Source organism: Oncorhynchus mykiss, chromosome 8, assembly GCF_057628025.1.
Source record: "Oncorhynchus mykiss isolate SJ-2025 chromosome 8, ASM5762802v1, whole genome shotgun sequence".
NCBI classification, from domain to species: domain Eukaryota; kingdom Metazoa; phylum Chordata; class Actinopteri; order Salmoniformes; family Salmonidae; genus Oncorhynchus; species Oncorhynchus mykiss.
This window is the reverse complement of record NC_143029.1, coordinates 41,421,604-41,440,561: the sequence shown is the minus strand read 5'-3', so window position 1 is coordinate 41,440,561 and position 18,958 is coordinate 41,421,604. Positions and strand designations below refer to the sequence as shown.

Genomic DNA, 18,958 nt, shown 5'->3' with positions numbered 1-18,958 from the left:
AACAGAGGTAAATGTATTTTTATACTCGGTTCTCTCTTGTCAATGACCCAAGCATGTCATGACCATGAAGATTAGGGGTGTGCCGAGTAGTCTGATAAAACTAATAGTGTAACAAATATGGGACATTTTCTGGCTACGATTATGATCCAAGTATTTTTTGTAATTGTCTGTGATCAAAAATAAAGTACTTTTTGGGTGCCACAAAGTTCTATGTGGTCTAAATAACTTAACTGGCTAGTTAGCCTGTCTGTAAATAGAAAGGTGGGTTGTGTGTTGACCCTGCTGCTCGGATTGGATTGTGTGAAGCTATATTTCTCTGTCCACTCACTTCATAATTTCAAACAATCACTTTTCCTCACATGTTTTCGGGCAGCTGCCTGCTACTATGACAAATCACATGGTGAGGATGTTTGCTATCAAGCTATCAATGTGCATAATATCTAACAAGCGGGGCAAGATTAGGGAAAAAAGATGAAATGCTGATGTGCAATGTGACCGAGTGACAGAAAGCTTGGCTGCCTGCTGCAAGTTGAGGACACACACTGCTAATTTGCAGCAAGAATGTGCAGGTAAGGTATTTTGCCAACATCTATTAATACACTTATGTTTTTTTTTTTTTCAGATTCATGAGTATCACGATAAAAGACAGTACTGTGCAGCTGTCTTCATCGACCTGGCCAAGGCTTTCGACTCTGTCAATCACCATATTCTTATCGGCAGACTCAGTAGCCTCGGTTTTTCTAATGACTGCCTTGCCTGGTTCACCAACTACTTTGCAGACAGAGTTTAGTGTGTCAAATCGGAGGGCATGTTGTCCGGTCCTCTGGCAGTCTCTATGGGGGTGTCACAGGGTTCAATTCTCAGGCCGACTCTTTTCTCTGTATATATCAATGATGTTGCTCTTGCTGCGGGCGATTCCCTGATCCACCTCTACGCAGACGACACCATTCTGTATACATCTGGACCTTCCTCAGACACTGTGCTATCTAACCTCCAAACGAGCTTCAATGCCATACAACACTCCTTCCGTGGCCCCCAACTGCTCTTAAACGCTATTAAAACCAAATGCATGCTTTTCAACCATTCGCTGCTTGCACCCGCACGCCCGACTAGCATCACCACCCTGGATGGTTCCGACCTAGAATATGTGGACATCTATAAGTACCTAGGTGTCTGGCTAGTCTGTAAACTCTCCTTTCAGACTCATATCAAACATCTCCAATCTAAAATCAAATCTAGAGTCGGCTTTCTATTCCGCAACAAAGCCTCCTTCACTCACGCCGCCAAACTTACCCTAGTAAAACTGACTATCCTACCGATCCTCGACTTCGATGTCATCTACAAATTAGCTTCCAATACTCTACTCAGCAAACTGGTTGCAGTTTATCACAGTGCTATCCGTTTTGTTACTAAAGCACCTTATACCACCCACCACTGCGACCTGTATGCTCTAGTCGGCTGGCCCTCGCTACATATTCGTCGCCAGACCCACTGGCTCCAGGTCATCTACAAGTCCATGCCAGGTAAAGCTCTGCCTTATCTCAGTTCACTGGTCACGATGGCAACACCCACCCGTAGCATGCGCTCCAGCAGGTGTATCTCACTGATCATCCCTAAAGCCAACACCTCATTTGGCCGCCTTTCCTTCCAGTTCTCTACTGACTGTGACTGGAACGAATTGCAAAAATCTCCATCGGTAAATTGCCCACCCAATTTACCTACCTCATCCCCATACTGTTTTTTATTTATTTACTTTTCTGCTCTTTTGCACACCAGTATCTCTCCCTGCACATGACCATCTGATCATTTATCACTCCAGTGTTAATCTATAAAATTGTAATTATTCGCCTACCTCCTCATGCCTTTTGCACACAATGTATATAGACAATTTTTTTCCTTTTTTTTTCTACTAAGTTATTGACTTGATTATTGTTTACTCCATGTGTAACTCTGTTGTCTGTTCACACTGCTATGTTTTATCTTGGCCAGGTCGCAGTTGTAAATGAGAACTTGTTCTCAACTAGCCTACCTGGTTAAATAAAGGTGAAATAAAAAATTGTCAATTTACGGATACGATTACGGCCATGTTGGAATAACCTCTAATGAAGATGGTATATTCTGAATCAGTGGAGGATAGAGACAAATAGAAATATGTAATAAAAATCAATCATGTGTATCTTCCAGCTTTCAATCTTCAATAGCTACACAAAGTGTGCCATGACTACAGAACAAGCCCAAAAACATACTTTGAATTATTGATTATATTGATATAACGGAAATCTTAAAAATAAGTTTGTCTTGCCTAATTAATGGAATTACAAGTAATTGAACCGACATCACTCAATTAGTTGTTTAATAAAATCGCGGGGGAAAAAGTTGTGGGTAATCGCTCAGCACGAATAGCAGCTCATCTCTGTAATGCACCGTCCCTAGTACACTCACCTCTCAAGCAAAATAATGGTGGCGTTCACTCTCGCAAAAATGATAAAAAATGATGGTTCAGCCTGTTTCCATGTTAAGGTAAAATATAATCTTACACAGAGTTATCCTCATAGGCCAGTAGTGACATCTTCTCCCATTGTTTGCATGGAGAGTTGCATGTCCAGGCTGTCTTACAGGTGTGATATCACGCATTGATACTGACCCAAATAGGTTTGATTTTAGAGACTGGAGTATGTTTTAGATAACAATTTAGAATTAATTGATAGATATTTTTAATTATTTTCATTTAAATTATATAAGCTATTCAAGAATGAAAGCAACAAAAAAAAACCTGGACATTTCAACAACGAAAAAAAAAGCTGTGAACTTTTGTCCATCCTCCCCTAACTCAGAATATATCATTTTCATAGTCGGTACCGTTTAAGATTAGGGAGGACTAATGTATATATTTTTTAATGGGCCTTACTTTATTACAGCATATTCAATTACTGTCACTCATATTCCATTTAACCAGCTCAATGTACAGCACATTCGGAAAGTATTCAGACCCCTTGACCTTTTCCACATTTTGTTACGTTACAACCTTATTCTAAAATTGCTTAAATAATTTTCCCCTCATCAATATACACACACAATACCTCAATGACAGTGCATTTTTGCAAATTTATTTTAAAAAAACACAGAAAAACCTTAATTACATAAGTATTCAGTACCTTTGCTATGAGACACAAAATTGAGCTCAGGTGTATCCTGTTTCCCTTGATCATCCTTTCTACAACTTGGAGTCCACCTGTGTTAAATTCAATTGACTGGACTTGATTTGGAAAGGCAACACCTGTCTATATAAAAGGTCCCACAGTTGACAGTGCATGTCAGAGCAAAAACTAAGCCAAGGAATTGCCCGTAGTGCTCCGAGACAGAATTGTGTCGAGGCACAGATCTGGGGAAGGGTACCAAAAAATATATGCAGAATTGCAGGTCCCCAAGAACACAGCGGCCTCCATCATTCTTAAATGGAAGAAGTTTGGAACCACCAAGAATCTTCCTGGTGCTGGCCGCCTGGCCAAACTGAGAAAATCGGGAGAGAAGGGCCTTGGTCAAGGAGGTGACCAAGAACCTGATGGTCACTGAGAATGTTTTATTTTTTTTAATTTAGAAAAATTCAAGGGGGTCGGAATACACTATACAAACAGCATAATCACTTTGCTTGTTGTATAATTCCTTCTCGCATCTAAGCACGCTCCTCACCATCAGTGCACAACACAACAGCTGTCTGATCAGGCAAAAAAAAAAAAAAAAAACATTTTTAAATTAAAAAAAATTCCCGGCCAAACCTTTATACCATAACCGCTAACCACTACATACAGCCTACATCATTGTCAATGTCACCATATTAGCTAAAGTCATAGTGAACATAGCTATGAGAACTAACAAATGTTAGTAAACCCGCTACAATAACGAGGTAGTGTACAGAAAGTAGTTTAGCAGTTACACCGGCAGGCCCCGGTGATAATGCATTAATAAAACCGAAAGCTTACCTTGACTTGGAAGAGTTCCAGTGCCTTAGCCAGCTAGCCAACATAAATAGCATTCATCAGTTTGAACTGGGTGTTTGAGTATGCTAAATTAGCTAGCTGTGTAAGTGAAAAAACACCAATGTAGCAATTACATGATTAGTAACATTCCTGGCATTTGAAAATACTATGCATTTTGTTTCACCCAAATTCAGAACCCGCTTCAAATCATGCAGATTATGTTGTATGGAGTTAAATGCTCTTTGGGCATTTGAAAAGCTAAAGAAACTGCTACCACGTGAATAAAGAGCGGTATCATCTGCATAAAAATAAACAACCGCTGTTTCAATACGATTCCCAATGTTGTTGATCTACAAAACAAACAACATTGGGCCCAAAATAGCAATTGCGGAACACCTGAGCACAACTCTATGGAGTACTCTACTCTCTATCAGATTTACAACTATCCGCCATTACACATTGTGTACGAGTTGATAGGTAATTCATAAACCAATGTAGAGGATGACCAGTAATTTCACAACATTTTAATCTTTGCACCAACACAGTATGGTCCACCGTGTCAAATGCAGCTGACAAAACAATACAGACAGACACACAATGTAACTTCTTGTCAAGAACACAGTGTATGTCAATTATAACCTTCAATTTTTCTGAAACAGTGCTGTGGCCAAACCAAACTTGACTGCATTCCATTTAAGATGTTGTTTTCTTGGATGTAGGCCTTCAGCTGCCTACTAACTAAAGACTAAAGTACCTTAGACAGTACAGACAATTTTGATGTGGGTTGATAGTTGACAGGTAGCGAAAGATTACCACCTTTCAGGAGAGGCAGCAAAATAGCAGATTTTCATCAAGCGTGAGTTTAAAAAGACATGTTAAGGGGGAGCAATGATGTCTGCAGCTAGGTGTAAGGGGCAGGGGTCTAGATCTTCAGGGCCAGGGTATTTCTTTCTATCAATTTCCTTCAGGGCTTTACGCACTTCTGAAACCGAGAAGGATGAGAAAGAGAACATGGCGAAGGAGTGCATAAGGGCATCTAGTAAATTCACAAAGGGCTCATTTAGACATTTTCAAATAAACTATCTATAAAATGATTTAAGGGTTTCATAATATAGGTTCTCTCAGTTATAAGCTGTGGGTTAATCAACAATTGTTTGGGAAGCTGTATATCTTTTTTGCTCTCCAAGCCTTTCACTAGTTGCAAAAATGTAGAAGGATTATTTAAATTATCTGAAGTAGATTTAAGGTAGTAGTCTGCTTTCAGTTTTCGGGTCATAGCCACACCCAGACTTTTAAAAGCCATCCTATCGCCCACCGAACCAGAGCCTCTTGCTATAACCCACATAGCATTTAGATCCCTTATGATTTTAGCAAGTTCATCAGTAAACCAAGGGTTCTCTACATTTAATCCTGTATTTTTTTGAAAGGGACATGCCTATTGCATGCTATCATTCTCTACTATTATTCTGACATTTCACATTCTTAAAATAAAGTGGTGATCCTAACTGACCTAAGACAGGGATTTTTACTAGGATAAAATGTCAGGAATTGTGAAAAACTGAGTTTAAATGTAGTTGGTATGTAAACTTCCAACTTCAACTGTACATCATGTAAAAAACCTTGAATATCAAACTGCTTCCAGTTTCTTTTCGTAATGACACGTGGAGATCACTTAGGAATTTGACCATCTCTCACATAGGCAAGAGCACACTGATCACTTAAGTAATTTGAAACAACTAAAAAAAACGATGAGTATTGGTTAAGATCAATCAAAGAGGATTTCAGAGGATACATTATATTCAACCTAGTTACACTGTTGACAATCTGAGTGAGATTAGTTATAGCATATTTTTTTTTAGTTCATCAGAGCTAATGATAACCAGACTTGATTCAGATCACACATCAACACAAACTCAGAGTTGAAATGCTGTGATAATTCGAAAACACAATCCAGAGAGCCAGCAGTAGCAGATGGGAGGTCTATAACACCAAGATACAACAATATTTCAAGATGAGCTGAGGTTTAGGTTCAAAGACAGATTCAAATTGCTTAGGTTAATTAACAGAAATCAGAACAGCCACGAGAACTTGTATTTTACGTACACAGTACAGCAACATCACCACCCTTAGATTTACGATCTGCACGAAAAACACTAACCATTTACGCCAATATTTTTTGTCTAATAGATTTTCTGAACCAGGTTTCAGAAAGCATAAATACAGTAGTATTGGCAGGACCTGGGTTAGATTGCACATTTCCAGACAGTAAAAGCAGCAAGATAATGGCACGTCTAGATCGGGGGTTACAACATTTGGATTTACAGACAGCACTTGAATGACAATCCAGTCTCCGGTCTTTAACACCACATATTTCAGGAGATGTGTAAAGTCCAGAGACATGGTTAAGTACCAAGAGAACAGTCCTGACATGTAAGCGGAAGAGTCCGATTTCCCCATTGTTGTTTGGGAGAAATGTGCAAAGTTCACGCGTGCATTTATAGAGCAAGCGTGTGATTTCTCCCAAGGCATGAGGGAGAAAGTCATATTTCCCCATTCACAGAGCAAAGGGCTATAAAAAGTATCGGCAACATTGTAAAAGCCAAGGGTAGACTTCATATGAAAGCGTTCCTAAATAATAATAGCAAGAATCCCTAATCAACTAGTCCAACAGCAGGTCAGTAAAAAGTATGCGGTTTATGATCCCTCCCCCTCCCCGGGGGCACCTGTACCAGACTGGAGGAGACAGACCAGGGCAGGCGGGGAGCAATGCCATGACGGTGATACAATCGCTAACCAAAACAGTAATATTATCAATAAAATCCAGACCAAAACCAGTCAGTATCTGGTGGGACCACCATTTGCCTCATGCGACATCTCCTCTGGATTGAGTTGATCAGGCTATTGATTGTGGCCTGTTGTCCTACTTCTCTTTAATGGCTGTGCGAAGTTGCTAGATACTGGCGGGAACTGGAGCATGCGGTCATACACGTCAATCCAGAGCATCCCAAACGTGCTCAACGGATGACATGTCAGGTGAGTATGCAGGCCATTGAAGAACTGGGACATTATCAGCTTCAGTCAGGTCAAGACCCTGGTGAGGACAACGAGCACGCAGATAATCTTCACTGAAACAGTTTTTGAAAGTTTGAGCAGAAATTCTTTGGTTGTGCAAACCCAGTTTCATCAGCTGTCCGAGTGGCTGGCATCGGACGATCCCGCAGGTAAAGAAGCCGGATGTGGAGGTCCTGGGTTGGCATGGTTATACGTGGTCTGCGGTTGTGAGGCCGGTTGGACATACTTCCAAATTCTCTAAAACGACATTATGGTAGAGAAATTAACATTCAATTCTCTGGCAACAGCTCTAGAGGACATTCCTGCAGTCAGCATGCCAATTGCATGCTCCCTCAAAACTAGATGCCTGAAGTTAAACAGAAAGGTGAATGCAGCGATCAGGTTGGTTCCACCATGCTAATCAAAGACCTTACCTCCACCCACCTCTTGCCTGCTCACCAACAGTCATTGATGGGGAGACCAGAATTAGGTAGGTTTAGTATGACCGGTTCAAACTTCATCATAATACATGTTTATTTGTCAGATATCACATATCCTAACTGGCATTGGTAATAGAACAGTGACTGTGGATGCATCTATGGAGCCAGCACTTGGGGACTTGCAAGTTGATGTGATGAAGTCCTGACCAACAGACAGGCTTGATACTGTCTCTGAATGAAGAGAGACCTGGCACTCAACACATCCACAATGTGGGACTGAATGTGATTACTAATAATATAGTATAGAAGAAATGTCCAGTATTTGCAACACCCTTTTCATTCCATCAGTCACTGATGAACTCTGCCTCAACTCAGCCTGTTTCTACAGCTGGAGAGGACTGTAGAAGCTTTTTCCAGATGCCAGCCTCTGTCATTTGATGGGGAGACCATAATTTGGTAGGTTGTATCAAACTTAAATATAGTACCCGTTTGTGTGTCAGATATGACCATTGTAACTGCCGTTGAGAATAGAACAATGACTGTGTGTGTGTTCACAGAAACATGTATCAGCCAGCACATGGAGACTTGCAAGATGATGTGATGTCCACTCCAGACTGACAGATGGGTTGGTACTGATATCTCTAAATGGAGAAAAACCTGGCACACAGCATAACATTTTTACTAGACAACTTTTACTTATATTGTCTTTTTTAATTATTGAATTGAATGGTATCAGTCAATATGGGGAGGTGTATTCTGCACCAGGATTAGGGAACTCTGGTTGTATATGGGATACCACACAGGAAGATATGACCACTGACATATTTGCCAAGGTAGCCCTATTACCACCAGACAAAATGCCGATAGTCACAGTATCTGTATCGGCTGGGAATGACGGGGCACATTGTTATATTAGCAGGACACTGCTTCTATTGTATTATGTAAAGTGTTGTTTCTTCTACATGGATCAGTAACTACATTTGAAAGTTATCAAAACATTTAGTTTAGAATATCTAAATAAAGTCAGCAATTTCTCATATAAGTCTGTAGGCTATTGACCCATTCAAAGCTTCCTCCAGCATCAAACCATACATCTATCTGCCTGTTGTTATTGAATTCAATCTGCACGAGGTTTGTTCGTTGTGATTGAGTGGGGGGAAACAGCAGGCAAGGTTCTGACAGATGGGTGTATCTTGGTGGTGGCAAGGACACAACCAAGATACCCTACATCAAACCACACCCTACATCAAACCACACACTACATCAAACCACACCCAAATCAAAGTGTATTGGTCACGTACACAGATGTTATTGCAAGTGCTGTGAAATGCTTGTGTTTCTAGCTCCAACAGTGCAGTAATGCCAGAATATAAATATATAATGTATATAATATACAGTGCCTTCAAAAAGTATTCAGACCCCTGGACTTTTTCACACACTTGGATTGAAATGTTTTATTGGATTTAAATAATGTTGTTTTTTACCTCAATCTACAAACAATACTACCCCATAATGACAAAGGAAAAACTGGTTTTTACACATTTTTGCTAAATTATAAAAACTGAAGTATTGCATAAGTATTCAGACCCTTTACTCAGTACTTTTATGAAGCATCTTTGACAGCAATTACAGCCTTGAGTCTTCTTGGTTATGACACCACAAGATTGGCACACCTTTATTTGGGGAGTTTCTCCTATTCTTCTCTCAAGCTCTGTCAGGTTGGATGGGGAGCATTGCTGCACATCTATTTTCAGGTCTCTCTGAAGATGTTCGATCAGGTTCAAGTCCGGGCTCTGGCTAGGCCACTCAAGGACATTCAGAGACTTGACCCCAAGGACACAACGCAAGAGTGGCTTCGGGACATTATCCTGTTGGAAGGTGAATCTTCACCGCAGTCCGAGGTCCTGAGCATTCTGGAGCAGGTTTTAATGAAGGATCTATGTACTTTGCTCCGTTCATCTTTGCCTCGATCCTGGCTAGTCTCCCAGTCCCTGCATTCGGGCCAAAGAGTGCAATCTTGGTTTCAACAGACCAGAGAATCTTGTTTCTCATGGTCTGAAAGTCTTTAGGTACCTTTTGGAAACCTCCAAGTGGGCTGTCATGTGCCTTTTACTGAGGAGGGGGCTTCAGTCTGGACACTCTACCAATAATGCCTGATTTGTGGGGTGCTGCAGAAATGTGGTCCATTCTCCCATCTCCATAAAGGAACTCTGGAGCTCTGTCAGAGTGACCGTGTTCTTAGTCACCTCCCTGACCAAGGCCCTTCTCCCACCGATTGCTCAGTTTGGCCGGACGGACAGCTCTAGGAAGAGTCTTGGTGGTTCCAAACTTCTATTTAAGAATGATGGATCTGTGCCTGGACACACTCCTGTCTCGGAGCTCTATGGACAATTCCTTCGACCTCATGGTTGGTTTTTGCTCTGACATGCACTGTCAACTGTGGGACAAGTGTGTGCCGATACCGATTAATCAGCCAATTTTTTTATTTTATTTGTAATAATGACCATTACAACAATACTGAATGAACACTTATTTTAACTTAATATATATAATACAATACATCAATAAAATCAATTTAGCCTCAAATAAATAATGAAACATGTTCACTTTGGTTTAAATAATGCAAAAACAAAGTGTTGGAGAAGAAAATAAAAGAGCAATATGTGCCATGTAAGAAAGCTAATGTTTAAGTTCCTTGCTCAGAACATGAGAACATATGAAAGCTGGTGGTTCCTTTTAACATGAGTCTTCAATATTCCCAGGTAAGAAGTTTTAGGTTGTAGTTATTATAGGAATTATAGGACTATTTCTCTCTATACGATTTGTATTTCATATACCTTTGACTATTGGATGTTCTTATAGGCACTTTAGTATTGCCAGTGTAACAGTATAGCTTCCGTCCCTCTCCTCGCTCCTACCTGGGCTCGAACCAGGAACACATCGACAACAGCCACCCTCGAAGCAGCGTTACCCATGCAGAGCAAGGGGAGCAACTACTCCAAGTCTCAGAGCGAGTGACGTTTGAAACGCTATTAGCGCGCACCCCGCTAACTAGCTAGCCATTTCACATCGGTTACACCAGCCTAATCTCAGGAGTAGGCTTGAAGTCATAAACAGCGCAATGCTTGAAGCACAGCGAAGAGCTGCTGGCAAAGTGCACGAAAGTGATTTTTTAACCTCTTGAACCTCTGGGGGCAGTATTTCATTTTTGGATGAAAAATGTTCCCGTTTTAAGCGCAATATTTTGTCACGAAAAGATGCTTGACTATGCATATAAATGACAGCTTTGGAAAGAAAACACTGACGTTTCCAAATCTACAAAGATATTGTCTGTGAGTGCCCCAGAACTGATGCTACAGGCGAAACCAAGATGAAACTTCAAACAGGAAATGAGCAAAATTTCTGAGGCGCTGTTTTCCATTGTCTCCTTATATGGCTGTGAATGCGACAGGAATGAGCTTACACTTTCTGCCGTTTCCCCAAGGTGTCGGCAGCATTGTGACGTATTTGTAGGCATATCATTGGAAGATTGACCATAAGAGACTACATTTACCAGGTGTCTGGTACGCCTGGTGTCCTGCGTCGAAATTGGTGCACCTGGCGTTTGCGCAACTATTTTTCCATTTGATAGAGAGGAGAAACCAGACTTCCACGAACGTTATATCATCGAAGAGATATGTGAAAAACACCTTGAGGATTGATTCTAAACCACGTTTGCCATGTTTCAGTCGATATTATGGAGTTAATTTGGAAAAAAGTTTGGCGTTTTGATGACTGAATTTTCGGGTTTTTTTGGTAGCCAAACGTGATGTACAAAACGGAGCGATTTCTAATACACAAAGAATATTTTTGGAAAAACTGAACATTTGCTATCTAACAGAGTCTCCTCATTGAAAACATCTGAAGTTCTTCAAAGGTAAATGATTTTACTTGAATGCTTTTCTTGTTTTTGTGAAAATGTTGCCCGCTCAATGCTACGCTAAATGCTACGCTAGCTATCAATACTGTTACACAAATGCTTGTTTTGCTATGGTTGAAAAGCATATTTTGAAAATCTGAGATGACAGTGTTGTTAACAAAAGGCTAAGCTTCAGAGCTAGCATATTTATTTCATTTCATTTGCAATTTTCATGAATAGTTAACGTTGCGTTATGGTAATGAGCTTGAGGCTATAAATAGGATCCCAGATCCGGGTTTGCTCGTCGCAACTGGTTAATGAATGCTTACGAGCCTGCTGGTGCCTACCATTGCTCAGTCAGACTGCTCTATCAAATCATAGACTTAATTATTACATAATAGCACACAGAAATACGAGCAATAGGTCATTAATATGGTCAAATCCGGAAACTATCATCTCGAAAACAAAATGTTTAATCTCTCAGTGAAATACGGAACCGTTCCATATTTTATCTAACGGGTGGCATCCCTAAGTCTAAATATTCCTGTTACGTCGCACAACCTTCAATGTTATGTCATAATTACGTAAAGTTCTGGCAAATTAGTTCGCAACGAGCCAGGCGGCCCGAACTGTTGCATATACCCTGATTCTGCGTGCAATGAATGCAAGAGAAGTGACAATTTCACCTGGTTAATATTGCCTGCTAATCTGGATTTCTTTTAGCTAAATATGCAGGTTTAAAAATATATACTTCTGTGTACTGATTTTAAGAAAGGCATTGATGTTTATAGTTAGGTACACGTTGGAGCAACGACAGTCCTTTTTCGCAAATGCGCACCGCATCGATTATATGCAACGCAGGACACGGAAGATAAACTAGTAATGTCATCAACCATGTGTAGTTATAACTAGTGATTATGATAGATTGATTGTTTTTTATAAGATAAGTTTAATGCTAACTAGCAACTTACCTTGGCTTCTTACTGCATTCGCGTAACAGGCAGGCTCCTCGTGAGGCAGGTGGTTAGAGCATTGGACTAGTTAACCGTAAGATTGTATGATTGAATCCCTGAGCTGACAAGGTAAAAATGTGTCGTTCTGCCCCTGAACAAGGCAGTTAACCCACCATTCCTAGGCCGTCATTGAAAATAAGATTGTGTTCTTAACTGACTTGCCTAGTTAAATAAAGGTGTTAAAAAAAATTATAAAATTGACAAAATCAGCAAAATCGGCATCCAAAAATACAGATTTTCGATTGTTATGAAAACTTGAAATCGGCCCTAATTAAAATTGGCAATTCCGATTAATCAGTCAACCTCTACCGCCTACTATCTAGGACCTGGATGGCAAGAAGCTTGGCCCCAGTGATGTACTGTGCCGTACGCACTACCCTCTGTAGCACTTTACGGTCAGATGCCGAGCAGTTGCCATTCCAGGAGGTGATGCAACCGGTCAGGATGCTCTCGACAGTGCAGCTGTAGAACTTTTTGAGGATTTGTATATACATATAAAGTGGGTAAAACAGTACGTAAACATTATTAAAGTGACCCCAAGCAATCTCATGTTTGACTTCTGTCGTGGCAGCCAGCATTTCTTGAGGAGCAAGCCAAAACGTAAGGCCAAATCAGCGGGTGCAGTTCCCCTTTAAACATTGTTCCCTCCAAAAGGTGAAGTGACAACCTTCACAAGAATTTTACTAATGGGAAACAAACTTTACTTTGAATGAAAAAAGAAAGTCATTAAATTAAAAGAATTCCACACACACACACACTCAGATGTTTCCCTTTAAATGGATGTCAAACAAAAAGCAATTATTGCAAAGTTAAACAAACCATACAACAGTCATATCATATCAATCATACAGTATGCACAAGGACTACTTTTGACAATTTCTACAGAAAATTTTACATATTTCACTCTATTAATGTGGAATTGCCCTAGTGTGGTTAAATTAAGGTTACTAAGTAATTAGCAGTAATGGGCTTTTATTAATAGTTTTATTTTGTGTTACAGCATTAAACCAACATTATGCATTTATAGTAAAAAAAGATATTATATAGACATTTTTTTTGGCCCCATTAAAAATGTCCTTGATTTTTAAGGAAAAGCTCATTTTTTGCCTCTTCACGGTTGACGTTGAGACTAGTGTTTTGCGGGTACTATTTGATGAAGCTGCCTTTTAATCAATTATCCTTTTTAAAATGATAAACTTGGATTAGCTAACACAACATGCCATTGGAACACAGGAGTGATGGTTGCTGATAATGTGCCTCTGTATGCCTATGTAGATATTCCATGAAAAATCTGCCGTTTCCAGCTACAATAGTAATTTACAACATTAATGTCTACACTGTATCACTAATCAATTGTATGTTATTTTAATGGACAATTTTTTATTTTCTTTCAAAAACAAGGACATTTCTAAGTGACAATACCATAGGTAATTATAAACTGGGGGGGGGGGCAGAGAGAGAGGTCCCCCCCCTCATGTGAGAATGGTTGAAGGCCGCCTACACGCATTAGATTTTAGTAGGATGGATTAAGTCAACTTCGAGAGTGCCACACCCCCCCCCCAATACCCTTCTTGCCTAGCTGTCCCTTTAAAAAATCCAAAGTATGAAAAATGGCAGAACAATACCATCTCATCTTATCTTATTCCAAAAGGGGAAAGAGAGGGGGGAAACAATGGTGTTGGGTCCGTCGATCTCACTATCGTTTTCTCTGTGCACTCTCACTTACTCTCTCTCGCCCCTACAGCTCGACAGCCTTCCCTCTCTCCTCCCCGACTCGCCTAGCTGGCAGAAAGCTGCTTTGTTGCCATAGTATCAACTCCCACTTTTGATACTGTCATTTCAAGTCGGCCATGGTAGCCTTGATACAATATGTTCCCCATTTCCATTCAAATAGTTGTCAGATGTGATCCTGTAGATTTTGGATTACACTTGACTGTGCCTGACAAGACACCCACACCCCTCCCTATTTTATTAATGGCCAAAAAGTCCCCCCCCCAAATAGAAAGATAGAAAGATAGAAAGATAAAAAGAAAGAGGGGGAGGCTATGGGAGTGGAGAGGATATGAGAGAGCTGTAGTAAGAGGCCTTTTTGTATGCTCCCGTCTGTCCATAAATAAAGTGAGATCCCAAAGTCCATTCTCTCTAGTGTGTGCTGCTCTCTGAAGGGGGAGATGGAGGCTACCAAAGGCAAGGTCTAATGTTGGTGGCGAAGCTTCCACCCCCCTCCCCTGTTTGTTGAGATAAAAATCAAATACACTACTCTGCTGAGAGAGAGAGAGAAAAGTCCTTTCACCCAACTGAAAACCATTTGAGAGACATCAGGATTATGTAGCATCCCCTCAGCATTCAAGACATGAAAAAAATAATAATAATAAAACAACTAAATCCTGAGGATGAACTAACTGGAAAGCAAACTAAAATTAGGCTATCCAACATGTTGTCCACAAAATGTAGGCCTATAAGCAATAGCCTTCTATTATCAGGGGGATTATTTAAACTACATATGATAGGCAGAAGGCACACTTCAAATATAACAAATGACAAATGTAAAGACCAAAGATGAAATTCCATCGTTTTTTGCAAGACCATATTTCTCAGGTTTACGAGTCTGGACATGCAAATTGTAGGTTAACTTGAGAAACTGGCCTAAACGATAGGTCTAAATGACCACTAACTGACCACACACGCTCTCACCGTGACTTTTTGTCACATGACCATAATAAGTCACCCATCATCATGAAATGCACCACGCGAGTGACCATAAAATGACCACTGCACATCAGTGAAAACCATAATGACAAAAAATGTATACTACCAAACAAAGACATTGAATGATTGTTACTTAGGCTAGAGCAGGCCTACTACTTGTCTAAAAGAGTTGTGCAACAGTTACCACAGATACTGAAGTTGGGACAGAGACCTAGAATGAGTAGTATGAACCAAAGAAACATGAACTCAAAGTATAGAAGCTAGCCTATAGGCATTGCAGTGAAGAGGTGGCCTGCCAGACCCCTGACTCTGCTGGTGCAGGTACAGCACACATTTCACCTGTCATACGGGACTTTAAAGAGTCATTGTGAGCCAAGGTGACTATTCTCTCCACTAGGAAGGGTGGGCGAGGGACGTTGGAGATGGAGGGATATGGTAGATGAAGAGCGAGGGAGTGCCTATGCGGCCTCCCAGGGGGGGCCTTCCCCTACCCACCGGCCTGATCCATTCTTCTCCCCTCTCAATGAGGGGATTAAGAAGGCTCTCTCAGTATGGCCATATTGGGGGGGGGGGGGGGGGGGGGGGGGTTGTACTGGGAGAGTGGAGACAGGGGGGAGGCATCCAAATAATATTATAGCTAAGTGGTGAGGGAACCTGAAACACTAACTCTGCAAAGCATTCCAGGCTCACCAAGGTACCAGACAGGCCTTTCACTATAGCTGAAACACCTTTAGAATCGGGAGTAAAGTTTCTAAAGAAAGGGAAAAGAAATGAATGAGGAGGGAAGCGAAGAAAAGTTGAGACCACGTTTGTTGAGAAGTGAGGGATGCTCCTCTTATTCCATCCTCTTATGCAAAGCAGGGTCAAGGAGGGCTACGAAGCACACAATTAATGCTGATTACACACATATGCTAATTATTACACCCTAATCAAGTACAGTAGCCTTATATTCAGACCTAATGCCTACAGACAGGCTTCTCTCGCTCTGGCTTCTTTAGGTAGGAAAGCTATAAATACTACAGGACTGCTAGGGGCTAAACCACTACACCTCTAATAACCATGGGGGCCGTCAGTCAAGGCTTCAGACAGACACAGAGGCAAACAACAACAGAGAGACAGCCCAGACAATCAGACATGCATAGCTCTTGATGTACTGCCTCAAATGCAACAAATCTGGTCATTTGACATTTGTTTTCTATTCTGCACATTGTGTAGGTGGCAGAAAGAGTGGTGTGAAACATATAGGATAAAAGCAGAGGATGAAAAACAGAGTATATTCTATAAAAAAAAGTATTGTTGCGTTGGTAACCGTATCCAGTTGGTTTGCTTAGGTTTTCATAAAAACATGAGAACAAGCACCAGACATGTTCAAAAATATATTTGTTTAAAATTGTGTTATACCCCATGCATTGTCTGTCCTCATCTTAACTGTCATGATGATACTTTGAGTAACTTTGTTTTATTTACAAGCACTCATGAGCACCTTCAGCCTATTTGAGGGTTCAACAGTTGTTGAAGAGCGACTTTAATAGTGCAGTTTATAAAACATGGATCAAACCAAAGGTGAATGTCAAAAATCATTATTTGATTCCAATCTAACTGTCCTCTCCCCACCAGTGGGAAGCAGGAAGAGAATTGGAGTACCTGAGGTCTAGCTTTGTGACAACAAACATTTTGTCCTGTTTAACCTCCCCATCCTTTACTCAGCAGAGCAGGAAGGAAATGCGTGGGGTGAATGAGTGGTCCGTGGGGCTTGCTGATGCTGAGCCTGCTCAACATCATGTCTTCATTCCAGAGAAGCTGACCAGTACAATTTCAACACACTGAACTTTACACAGAGACCCTTCACTGGAATAGTATTACTCTGACTAACAGAGGGGAAGGGAAAACACTGGGGTAATCTGTATTGCTCAATATCTGAGTAGGGGCATAAGAGAAGAGACATTTCTTCACTGAGTGAAGGAGCTGGACTCTGAGCTCTAGCTCTGTTTCTAGGTAGAGACTTGCAATTGACGTCTCATTGACTGTTTAAATACGCCCTTGTCAAGCTCTTTACTTCTGTGTGTGACAAATACCATTATCTACACCCGATGACAGGGGTGTGGCTGGCGCACAACAAAGATTTGTTAACGGTTCGTTACTTTAGTAAATATAGCCTAGCTTAGCCTAGATATATTTAAATATAAATATAGCCTAGATCATACAAATTCGCTTCTGTAGCTAACTACATGGCTCCCTGACGGTTTGACATGGAGCTCTTGCAAACAAGACACAAACAAGTCCCCCACCTTCAACAACATATTTCTAACTTGCCATTGGCGTCACATTCCTTAAGATAACATCTAGCTAGCTAGCTAACAATTAGCAAGAAAGTTGGCTAGGCTATCGACAATAACTGGAGGCCCATGCAATGATACAATGTATCCATACTTTGACAACCTCACCAGAATGGGTTGAATTGTTTTAATATACAGCTGCATTGGTAAAATGTCACTATAACTACGCGTTAGTTTAATTAAACCACCTGGTAGTTGGCTAACTATTATGCTAACGTTAGCTAGTTACCCAGTGTTTAAAAGCTGGTTGGCTAACTAACGTTAGCTACTGTAACTGATTTGACAGTGTCTGACTGGTACAAATCCCCTAGTGTGAGCTAAACTCAATCCCCTTTATAAAGATGACCAGGTTCATTGCCCTTGAGAGCAAGATAATGGTATGCTCACCTTTAGTCTGATTTCATACGTGGTAAACCTGGTCCTGCCGACACCGACCGTCTCCGGGTTGCTCATGTCTATCTCTAGAAAGTTACTAGGTGGTCCATACGCGTCATTCAAGTTCTGAGGCTTGGAGAATAGCCTCCTTGTATCAGCTATGGTATCAGCCATTTCTCCCTCACTCGCTAGCTAAATTAGCCTCAATGGTTTGTGGTTGCGCGCTCCACTTCCGATCAGCTGAGGTGCAGCTGACGCTTGGCACCATCCTTGTGTTTTGTTTACTACCTCTGTCTTAGCGTATTTGCATTTTCTTGGCTGATAAGTGCACATCTGAAATATTGACCAATCAGAGTTAAATGCGCTGTGTAAAGTATTGCATTTGATTCCCAACAAACTAAACAAAATCGCGACATACGTATACCAAAATACACTTTACGGAACACATTTTACATGTAAAAACTTTTTATTGGCTTAATAACTCGCCCATAACGTAGTTAATTACAAAGGAAATTACGTTTGTTATTTCTTCTTCTTTGGTATAATGGCGTTCGCAACATTTATATGTGCATTCCCGCCACCTACTGTACGGGTGGATAATAAGGATCCTAAAAGGAAAACAAATACATGTACAAAAATGTCATCCAAATTTCGAAATGTTAATTAAACTAAATCAGCCTGCTTTTCTGTTTTGATCAGGTCCCTTACCAGGCTCAGAAGGATCCTGTGATGGCAGGACATTTCCAGGCGACAGTAGTCCTTGCAGTCCTTGCACTTCTTCCATTAAGTATTGGAGTCCCAAAAACTTCTCAGCTGCAGATATAATGATGTCCATCTTCTTGGAGACTTGTTAATAACTGTGGCTATAAATACTACAACACCCACCTTTTTCACAATAAGTGTATCCAGATCACTTGATTGATGTATAACCTTTGCAACTGGTTGCGGTGCATTCACCACCACATCTTCTATAGAACTGTGGCCTCTTACCCCTTCAAAACTCTTCACCGCCTCCACATAGGAGATTTGCTGTACAACCCTGATCCTTGACACCTCAACCTCTTTCATCCTAACAAGGCACTCTGGGAATTCAGAAATATGATCTCCACCACAGTTGCAACATTTTACATTCAAAGACTCTTCAATAACATATTCCTTC

At 40.8% G+C, this 18,958-nt stretch overlaps 1 protein-coding gene across 2 annotated transcripts in view; it reads right to left on the bottom strand.

The window, feature by feature from the left end:
* The window catches only part of LOC110529915 (sorting nexin-3), a 42,502-nt gene extending 24,165 nt beyond the window's left edge, over positions 1–18,337 (bottom strand). Inside the window, exon 1 of one of the 2 annotated variants that reach the window (XM_021612573.3) lies at positions 17,812–18,337. In XM_021612573.3, coding sequence (XP_021468248.1) covers positions 17,812–17,973 — 162 coding nt within the window. In that variant the 5' untranslated portion in view covers positions 17,974–18,337. The remainder of the gene's footprint in view (positions 1–17,811) is intronic. The other variant, XM_021612574.3, reaches the window with a different exon arrangement.
* Positions 18,338–18,958: the final 621 nt, after the last annotated feature.